This window comes from Pituophis catenifer, unplaced genomic scaffold (assembly GCF_029215685.1).
Source record: "Pituophis catenifer annectens isolate HBS135680 unplaced genomic scaffold, rPitCat1.0.hap2 SCAF_16, whole genome shotgun sequence".
In the NCBI taxonomy this organism is placed as follows: Eukaryota; Metazoa; Chordata; class Lepidosauria; order Squamata; family Colubridae; genus Pituophis; species Pituophis catenifer.
In genome coordinates this window covers 18,949,662-18,960,433 of record NW_027256896.1, presented here as the reverse complement: position 1 = coordinate 18,960,433, position 10,772 = coordinate 18,949,662, and the positions used below count along the sequence as shown (strand labels likewise).

The following is a 10,772-nucleotide window of genomic DNA, read 5'->3' as shown; positions in this document are numbered from 1 at the left end:
AAAGGGTGGGGGGGACAGGGAGCTACTTTGTCTTCAAAACATGTTTCTCCATTTCTCATCCAGGGAAATACAATATTCTGCCTTTTTAATATTTCCTAAAATATTTCATTCTTCTAGGAGAAGGGTGGGTGCTAACTTCCTACAGAACTTTGGATTTTGAACTGGGTGTGGAAAACGGCAGGGAACTTCAGAGTCGGGTTTTCACCAGCTGTGCCAATATGACATGCCTAATAAATCTACACGCTGAGGAACTCTGCCTTGGAGTTTTGATTTCATCTGGGCATTGCCCAGATGGGTGAATAATCTCTCCACAGCATCTCAACTTTGCAAGATATTCCAAATGGAAGTTTTGATTATGTGATGCAACCAAATATTTTGAAACCAACACCCAGATATACCACCATTGTCTAGAAATATATCTCTCTCTGAATTTCTTAGTGGTGTTTTTTTTTATCACAGACAAGTTGCAACTTAACCCTTTTTGTGGGCATTTTTTTTTTTTGCAGCCTCCAAAGGTAGAGAGTCTCAATGGTCTTCTTTTGGGATATCGTATTTATTATCGGGAGCTGGAACCCGAAAACACTAGACCAGGAACAGAATCCAAAGCCCTTAAAAACCCATCAGCTCTGCGAGCCGAAATTGCAGGTAAGGAGCCAATTATTTGGGCTGTTTTAATGTGTGATGAATGGTTTGTAATTTGCAATCAGATGAACAAATATTAAAACACTTGATGGAAATGGGAGGAAAAAAACTTGTGCATGCTCTCAAATTTATTCAACAAGTTGGCTGTCAGGTTGGAAACCGATCAATTGGGCTTTTTGCCTCTTCTCTCATTCACCCCAACCTCCCTTATTTCTTGCTTTCTGCTTTTGTTTTCAGTTTGAGTCTTGGTTGTAAATCTGTTGTCCAGAACCAGCATTCTTAACACATCAAATTAAAGGCTTAATCTTTGGGAGGACAGGGAGGACGGGGGGAGGAAGGGCAAGGAAGGAGTGAAGGGCAAAGTAGAAGAAGAGAGCAGATCTTCCTTCACACCAGGGTCCCATATTCATCCGCTGTGTCCACAAGAAGCTGGACATTACAGTGAGAACCAAAAGGCTGGAACTGGGAGCGTATGCATTTTAAGTCCAAGTATGCAGCCTTTAAAGAAATTGGATAGTACAACAAGACCTTAGCAACCATCCATGCAACAACTGGAAGGGTTTTGGATGGATGGATGGGAAGGTGGGTAGATGATGGATGGATGGATGGATGGATGGATGGATGGATGGATGGATGGATGGATAGATGGATGGATGGGAAGGTGGGTGGGTGGATGGATGGATGGGAAGGTGGGTGGGTAGGATGGATGGATAGGTGAGTGGATAGATGGATGGATGAATTGAATGGATGGATGGATGGATGGATGGATGGATGGATGGATGGATGGATGGATAGATAGGTGGGTGGGGTGGATGGATGGATGGGTGGGAAGGTAGGTGGAAGGATGGGTGGGTGGATGGATGGATGGATGGAAAGGTGGGTGGATAGAGGGATGGAATGATTGAATGGATGGGAAGGTGAGTAGGTGGATGGATGGATTCTATCCAACCATTCCAACATTGGAAAGCCTATGAATAAAAAGCTCCTAGAGAAATCTCCTCTTTCTCTTCTCCTTAGAACAAAGTCGTTTTGGCTCAGTGATTCTCCAGACACTTCTCATTGCTTTATAGCATCGATCTCCATAATTTCTTTCTGTGGGGGAAAGATAGCTGAGTAAGCCTTCTGGTTTAGGGATCTTTCAGCATGTTCTCTGGGAAGAGGGGCTGACTTATATAGCCAGGCAGCTGGGGGGGGGGAGGGGGGGCTGGGGCTGGAGGGGTCTTTGCCTTGAACATTACCTGCACTCACAACTACTTCACCTCAAACTGCTGGAACCTTGTGGAATTGGCAATAACGGCTAACCTTGCCCTCTGATTCTTTTCTGCTTTGCTTACCTTGAATAGCCCAAAGCATCTTCAAGGCAGTGAACAGCAGCTCGGACTTAACAACCTACGAATTAACAAGTAAGTTAATTAGAAGTACGCATTGATGTCACCCTTTGTAGGGCTGGGAAACACGGCAGACTTCTTCCCGCAGACTCTTTTAAACTTGGTGTTACCGGGGGTTGAAGGGTGGGCGCATAACAATTTCAGAGAAGGACATCTGGGTAGCTTCAATGATGTTTCAGGGCTTCGGTCGACTGAAGAAATTGATTTGGATTGTTTTGCAAAAGCATCACTGGCGGAGCCCTTCATGCAAATCATTGGATGGCAAATTTGTGTGGGTTTGGTTGGCTTGCGTTTCCTAGGGGGTGTTCAGACCTATCAGCCTTGCCTTTGTTAGCATATACCAAGGATATTAAGACGTTCCTAGGACTTCAGGTGGGCTGCGATGGCTCAGCGGTTAAAAACACGGAGCTTGTCAGCTGGAAAGCCGACAGCCTGGGTTCGAGACCCAAGAGTCACACGACGGGGTGAGCTCCCGTTCCTTGCTCCAGCTCCTGCCCACCTAGCAGTTCGAAAGCATGCAAATGCGAGTAGTTCAATAGGTACCACTTCGGTGGGAAGTTAACAGCGTTCCACGTGCCTTTGGCATCTAGCCATGCTGGCCACATCACTATGGAAATGTCTTCGGACAGTGCTGGCTCCCTTGGGTAAGAAACAGAGATGAGCATCGTCCCCTAGAGGCTGACACAACTGGGCAGGGGAAACTTTGACCTTTAGGACTTCAAGACCAAATTAAAAAGTGCTTAGGGAACAGGTTCTTGGTGCATGGAAAGAGAGGACACTTAGGCGAACCAGATGTGTTGCAGGTGCTGTGTTCGAGCTAGGTGGTCCTCTCCTCCTTAGGTTCTGGTTCTTGAGAATCCTAACCTCCCCTGCCCCATAATACAGTGATGGCAAACTTTTTCGGCACCGAGTGCCCAAACCGGAATGCTCGCGTGCCCCGGACTGTTGGAAACCCAAAAACCAACTGGTCTTTGCATGTGCCAACCACCTGGCTGGTCCTCAGGTTTCTGCTATGTGCACTGGCCACTTAGTCTTTGGGGTTTTGGTGCACACATGCGCGCCAGCCAGCTGGTCTTCGTGCACACCGGAGCGCCAGAAACCCCCCAAAAAAGTGGTCAGTGCGCGTGGCGGAAACCTGAGGACCAGGTGGCCAGCGCACATGAAGACCAGGTGGCGAGTGTGCATGGGTGCACCGGAAACCAGAAGAGCAGCTGGCAACAGCTTAGGGGCCCACAGAGAGGGCTCTGCTTGCCACCTCGGGCACAGGTTCACCATCACAGCCAGCCATAATACATCGCCAACATCTCCAGCTCTGCTTTCACCCTAACCCCTGAACCTTCTCAGCTTCCGATCCCTCATGGACGTCCATGAGCTCAGCTCGCCGCACCACAGTTCTACTCTAGCATCCCCCCTGGACTACCCCTCCCCCTCCCCCCAAAAATGTGCCGTGTTGTCCAAATGCCATTTTCCTGCAGATTGCTTGGAAATACATCACATCCCTTGCAAGCAAGGCGGGAGGGGAAGGGGGGCAGAGAGTCCTTGTGTATTAACTGGCGGGAGTTTCAGATTCCCATAAAACTGTCAGTTTCCTACGATATATCAAGTAGTTTTATTTATTATGCTGACAAAATGTAAGCACTAAATTAGATACCATCAGCTGTCTGTCTACCTGGAACCGGCAGGCAACACACCGGTGTCTGACTGAGTTACGTGGGCAGAATATTTGCGAGCACTTTAGGAAATCTGAAATTAGAAGGGCCTCATTATCAATCTCACAGAACCTTCCCCGGGATGATAGTTTGCAGCGAAACTGGCGATGGTGGTGCTGGCAGAGCTAAAGGGGTAGTTCACACGTCGTTGGGGGGGGGAGAGAGAAAAGAAAAGAAAACGAATTTGAAAGTAAAACGCCTCTGAACGGAGACCGGCCCTGTTCTGGGAGATTTCCACCAAAGCTTCCCAGAGTTGTATTTTGGCTGGTGGGCTTCCTCAAGTGATCCATATTCTCCGAAAAGATAGGTGGCCTGGTTTGAATATGCAAATCCCCAGAACTTCAAGGACGACGCAAAGGCCTCTGGGGTGGAAGGCATGAAGTTTGGTCTTCTTGCTATCATGCTTCTTTGGTTATTAATTACACCATAGCCAGAGGAGATTCTCTCTCTCTCTCTTTCTCTCTCTCTGTCTCTTCTCTCTCACACCTCTCTCCTCTCTCTTTCCCCTCCTCTCTTCTCTCTCTCTCCTCTCTTCTCTCTCTCTCTCCTCTCTCTCCCTCTCTTCTCTCTCTCTCTCTCGCCTCTCCTTTCTTCTCTCTCTCTCCTCTCTTCTCTCTCTCTCCTCTCTCCTCTCTCTCTCTCCCCATTCTCTCTCTCCCTTCCTCTCTTCTCTCTCTCTCCCTCCCTCTCCCCTCTCCCTCCCTCTCTCTTTCTTTCTCTCTCTCTCTCTCTTTCCCTCCCTCTCCCTTTCTCTTTCTCTCTCTCTCTCTCTCTCTCTCTCTCTCCCTCCCTCTCCCTCCCTCCCTCCCTCCCTCCCTCCCTCTCTCTCTCTCTCTCTCTCTCTCTCCTCTCTCTCTCTCTCTCTCTCTCTCTCTCTCTCTCTCTTTTGCTCTCTAATAAAGACTCCATTCCCCCCAAATACCAAGTTGGGTATTGTAGCATTGACTGTGGCTTTATTTGAAGAAGCAAGCTTAGCATCGGAGCTGTTTCCAAAAGATCCATTTGGACTGTCGTCCAGTTGGTTAGATCAGGGGTCTCCAACCTTGGCAACTTTAAGACTTGTGGACTTCAATTCCCATAATTCCTCAGCCAAGCTGGGAGTTGAAGTCCACAAGTCTTAAAGTTGCCAAGGTTGGAGACTCCTGGGTTAGATCATCTGATGAATCGAAGGATGGAGTTCTCTAGCCCAGTTTCCACCATCAGCCCAGATGGCTTCCTCCTGTAATAACTTGGAGGATGGTGAGAAGAGGCTCACCCATGGATGTCCCATCCAAGAGGTCTGCAGATATTGGCAACTTTAAGGTTGGCATATTGAAAGCGGACCATCTCTCAAAGATTTTCTATCATCTGGGGCAGTGTTTCTCCACCTTGGCACTTGGAGATGAGTGGACTTCAACTCTCAGAAAAGTAGACTTCAACTCCCAGAGTTCCCCAACCAACATGCGTGGGCTTCAACTCCTAGAATTCCCCGGGCAGCATGTATGGACCAAATCTTCTGGGAGTTGACGTCCATACATGCAGGCTGGGGGATTCTAGGAGTTGAAGTCCACACATGTTGGTTCGGGAACTCTGGGAGTTGATATCCACCCATCTTCAAGCTACCAAGGTTGAGAGACACCGATCCTCTGCGCAGTAGCGCAATGGTTAGAGTGCAGTACAACAGGTTACCTCGGCTGATCCCTGGCTGCCAGCAGTTTGGCAGATCGAATCTCACCAGGCTCAAGGTTGACTCAGCCTTCCATCCTTCCGAGGTGGGTAAAATGAGGACCCAGATTGTTGGGGGCAAGAGGCTGACTCTGTAAACTGCTTAGAGAGGGCTGTAAAAGCACTATGAAGCAGTATATAAGTCTAAGTCCTCTTGCTATTGCTATTGCTATGTCCAGTTGTCCTTTTTTCTAGAAAGTATCACCCTAGGAGTTGCAAAGAAAGGATGTTCAACCTCTTCTTAGAACTGAAGTATGCTTCAGGAGACAGGAGCAGGGAAATTCTACTGGGGATCGTTAAAGAGGATGCCAGCAAGTAATGCAACTTATTTACATTTCTAGAACTGAAAAAGTACAAGAGGTACGAAGTGATCATGACAGCATATAACATTATTGGAGAAAGCCCTGCCAGTGCCCCTGTGGAAGTCTACGTTGGAGAAGCAGGTAAGCAGAAAGCTGGAAGCACGGAAGACAACCATCTTGAGAACCTCAGAGAAGGAGGAGAAAGGGGAGCAGGCTATACGTATAATAATGAAAAGTATTAATACCAATAAATATCTGGTGTTAATTTGCCTCAGGCCAGAATTGGGATTAATGGGGTGATGTTGGAAGAGAGAGATTTTAGGTGAATTTCATAAAAGGACTCCTGCTGTTGACTTTCCCCCCCAATGATCAAACATTGTGGAAGTTCTGAAGAGGTTGTGATCCACCAAACCTAGATGCAATCTTGTCCATCAGTGAAGGTGACCTTCAGGTATTAGATATGGCAGGCAGAGGTTCTTCAGGCATTAATTAGGATGCCAAAATCTTGTTATGTTCAGCCTGGTGAGTCACATCCTCTGCCTTCTCCCAGTCTGGCCAGGTTCACATATGGTTGTTGCAGGGGTGAAATCTACTTACCTTCCCAACTGGTTCAGAAGTGCATGTGTCGTGCACCCGCACTCACTTTGCGTGCCCGCGTGCGCGTGCCACATGGACACTTGGACCCTCTGCGTATTTGCAAACCCTTCTGCACATGCGCAGAGGGTAAAGAACATGTTATTTCTTGGTTAAAACTGGGTGGGAGGGCAGAGCCTCGCACCGCCATTGCTACCAGTTGTCCAAACCACCGGCAGCCATCACTACTGGTTCTAGCGAACCGGTCCGAACCAGGAGCATTTCACCCCTGGGTTGTTGAGTCTCTTGGCTTACAGAAGGGGTCTACTTTCATGGCCGCAGTTACAAGCTCATCTCTTTCCTTTGAAAGAAGGCCCTCACAATAAATTCTACATGCCCCTTCAGCGTTAATCCGCTCTCTCGTATATTTCACTGATCCTCTGTATTTAACATGGAAGATTTTGTGTCAGGTTCTAGTGCTACTTATGTTATATTTTCATTAAATTTCAAGACGTCTCAGGCCTCACCTCTTCCAGACCTTTTCCTTTCAGACGTTGAGGTAATGCTCTGTTACCATCTTTCTAAACTCCATAAATTAAGCGTTATGCACATCAGAATGAACACCAGCATCTACAGGGAACACCTTACACCAGGGGTGGGCTGCAGGGGTTCAGGAGAACTTCTAGGTAAGATTCTGTGCAGTTCGGAGAACCCCCAAATCCCACTCCTGGCTGGCCCCTCCCACCCCACCCTGTCCCTCCCAGGAGTCCCCACGTGGCCCATTGCAGGTAAATGCAGGTAAATGCAGGACGCGCACGGAGGCTCGGGGAGGCCAAAAAATGGGCCTACCGGAAGTTCAGGAAGGCCGGAAATGGGCCTCTTTCTGGCCTCTGGAGCCTGGGGAGGCCATTTTCCCAGAGGCTCGACTTCCTCCATGGTGCAGGAGGCTGACTAGGTCACGCCCACCATGGCCACGCCCACCCAGCAACCAGGCAGAAAACCCCTTGCTAAAAATTTTGAAGCCCACCTCTGGTGTTAGCAACTTTAAGACCTGTGGACTTCAATTCCCAGAATTCCCCAGCCAGACATGCTGGCTATAGCATCCTGGGTGTTGGTCCACAAGTCTTAAAAGTTGCTACGGTTGGAGACCCCTGCCTTAAACTAATGCATCTTTTTCCCCACGACCTGATAGTAGCTACCAAGGGCAGCTGCGTGACCCTGGGGAATCTGCAGCTCCTTCAATGTACACCAGGGTTATTGAGAGCAAAGAAGTTTTGCAAAGTCCACACTCTTGTTCCCAGACCAATTCGTAAGTCCACAATCCTAAAACTCCCCCCCCCAAAAAAAATACTTCCTCATCGAGACACTTGGAGCGTTTTATCTGCCACCCTTAATTCCCCACTGATAAGATTGGAAATGCAAAGAAATCATTCGCTTTGGTCGAGCTGCTGGAGCAGCTGAGTGCTTCATTAAAAGCTCATTGAGCTGTTAATATGACTCATAAGTACCGCTCAGCATGACTTCAACGGGTTATGTGGCGGGGGTACAACTCCTTGTTTAATTCTTGGTTAAAGCGCTTGGATTTGTGGTGTTGTGAAGCTAGAAGGTGCCGTGTGCTCATCTCCACCCCAAAGGAATTTGATTTTATCCGGAGGGGGATGCAATCAGGTGTGGGCCTGGTCTCAGCAATGACCAGCAGAGAGAAAGTATGGAAGAAACAGCTTTGAAATTGCCTGGTTCCCGCTGGAAAACCACTTCTTCTGAACTGTTAAATCATTTTCACCTAGAATTGTTTTACTTTTGCGAGAATTCAGCCTCTTCGATTCCAGTGTTGGTCCAACTGGATCTCAGAAGCCTTCCTTCCTCACCTCCGGATGGAAGATAAGGCAGGAACTGCAGATCACTAGTCTGTAGCTACCCCATCTTCATACCTCTCAGATTCGAGAGCCTTGCCATACCCCTGACAAGCTGAATCCTTGCTTGGAGACATTTTTCTCTACACCGTCTATGTAAATGTGTCAAGTGCGGTAAACCAGGAGTCAATGCGGTTCAAATGAAGACAGGTTTATTGCAAACTTCTGCTTTCTACAAGAATCTGAACTACTAACGGTCAAAGCACATTGTCTGTAGATAAGAATCAAAAGAATTCAAGGTGGACTTAGATCTCTTGTGGGCTTCACAACTAACAACAACAACATCTATCTATCTATCTATCTATCTATCTATCTATCTATCTATCTACCTATCTATCTATCTTGAAATGAATTAATCTTCTAGTTCAAAGTTGGACCATAAGGAAGGCCGAGCGCCAAAGAATTGAGAGGCCTTTGAACTCTGGTGCTGGAGAAATCTCCTGTGAGTCCCTTGGACTGCAAGGCGATCCAACCGGTCAGTCCTAGAGGAGATCAACCCCGACTGCTCTTTAGAAGGCCAGATCCTGAAGATGAAACTCAAATTCTTTGGCCACCTAATGAGAAGGAAGGACTCACTGGAGAAGAGCCTAATGCGGGAACAATGGAGGGCAAAAGAAGAAGGGGATGGCAGAGAACGAGGTGGCTGGATGGAGTCACTGAAGCAGTTGGTGAGACCTTAAATGGACTCCAGAGGATGGTAGAGGACAGGAAGGCCTGGAGGAATGTTGTCCATGTGGTCGCAATGGGTCGGACACGACTTCGCAACTAAGAACAAGATAAGGGTCAACAGAATTCACGGGGAGCTGGATTGGCAACGCAAAGACTCCAAACCGATAGCACATTTAACCCCGCTTTCCAGCTCAGCCTGCTCCTCTACAGTAAGCCATCGTCCTCGATCCAAGAGGTCACCGTCCACCAGGACCCAGCTGTTCTTCGAAGAACCCCAGAAATGTTTCCAAAGATTCTGCTCCCTGGAAAAGAAATGAGCAGCTCTTCCCCCCAGCAAGTTCAGCAGCGCATAGACTCAAACCCCCCCCCTCCCTTTTCTAAAGACCTGGTTGTTCCATGATGAAAAGCGAGCATCAGCCTTTTAGCTAACCAAACAGCTGGAGCACATCTGAGCCGAGAAGCGCAAGAATAAGCATATAAAAAGATGTACTTGCGCTGTAGGCACCCAACGGTAGGATCGATGAGTTTCTTGTTGAAAATCAGCCCTTAATTCATCTCTCTTTCTTTGAATCATTCATCCATCGATGAGCCCCCAGCTGTCAATCAAGTCGGCAAAGAGGAAAAGAAGCAATTTCCTCTCCCACTTGTGTAACCTTCCCACCCCCCCATCCCTCCAGGGAGGGGTGTGTGGGTTATCTCTTTTCTATCCGCCGCAAAAGATTTCGGGGAATTAAAAGTTATTTAAGAAAATCCATATGGATGCTTCTTTCTCGCCATTGACGGAGAGAGAGAGAAGAAAAACACAGGAAGCGCCGACAATCTATTCTGTAGAGGGGGATCCGGGCTCTTAAAACCAACATTTAAAAGTCGGGTTCATTTCTTGGGTTTGTGCAAAGATTTTTTTTTAAAGTGGGGGGAGTTGCTTTCGTGCTGTGCTCAGAGAAAAAAAGGGCTAGAGAGAGGGAATTTTGTATAACTGGGGAGGAGGGGGCGGAATGCTTTCCCCCCCCTTGTGCATCAAATTCATCTGTTGTTTTCAGTATCTGTAGGTGGGTACAGTGTGCCCCCCAAGGAATTGAAATGTCTCTTAGCTCGAGAAAACATGTTCGTAAAATAATAGTCATTTAATTAGTATCATCACTATCATTTGATCTTTCCCTTCTCCCCTTATCTCTTCCTTCCCTCCCTCCCTTGTTCTCCCTCCTTCCTTCCCACCTTCCCTTTTTCCTTCTTTCCTTCTTTCTTTCTTTTCTTCCTTCCTTCCTTCTGTCCTTCCTTCCTTTCTTTCTTCCTTCCTTCCTCCTTTCTTTCCTTCCTTCCTTTTCCTCCCTTCCTCCTTCCCTTCCTCCTTTCTTCCTTCCTTCCTTCCTTCCCTCCCTCGCTCCCTTTCTTCTTCCTCCCCCTTCCCTCCCTCCCTCTCCCACCTCCAAAATGTCTATGCTTTTTGCATTTTGCTTTTTAAACATTTATCCCTACCCTGCAAAGGGACAACATGTCACCTTTTTTTTTAAATTTATATTTTGCAAGCTTTATTTCAAAGGCCATCACAAAAAGAACAGTATATCTAGACCAAACCGGGGTTAACTGTAGGATTAATGACTTGTTATGAACGTGTTCTATTGTTTTCTTTGTATTTCTCTGTATTTTGTAGGAGTTTTGTATATTTAATATGATCAATTGATTTAATAAGGCATCTCTCTGTATCTATCTCTCTGTCTTTCTCTCTACTTTTACCTACCAACCTCTCCCTCTCTCCCTCCCTCCCTCTCTCTCTCTGTCTTTGTGTCTGTCTGTCTGTCTCTTTCTCTTTGTCTGTCTGTCTGTCTGTCTCGCTCTCTCTCTGTCTGTCTCTCTCTGTCTCTGTATCTGTCT

General features: G+C 47.4%; 1 protein-coding gene across 2 annotated transcripts in view; it reads left to right on the top strand.

The window, feature by feature from the left end:
• SDK1 (sidekick cell adhesion molecule 1) overlaps positions 1 to 10,772 on the top strand; it is a 426,731-nt gene that overhangs the window by 376,542 nt on the left and 39,417 nt on the right. For both annotated transcript variants that reach the window (XM_070955387.1, XM_070955388.1), the window contains 3 exons: positions 507 to 645; positions 1,986 to 2,045; positions 5,785 to 5,886. In XM_070955387.1, the coding sequence (XP_070811488.1) occupies positions 507 to 645; positions 1,986 to 2,045; positions 5,785 to 5,886 (301 nt within the window). The remainder of the gene's footprint in view (positions 1 to 506; positions 646 to 1,985; positions 2,046 to 5,784; positions 5,887 to 10,772) is intronic.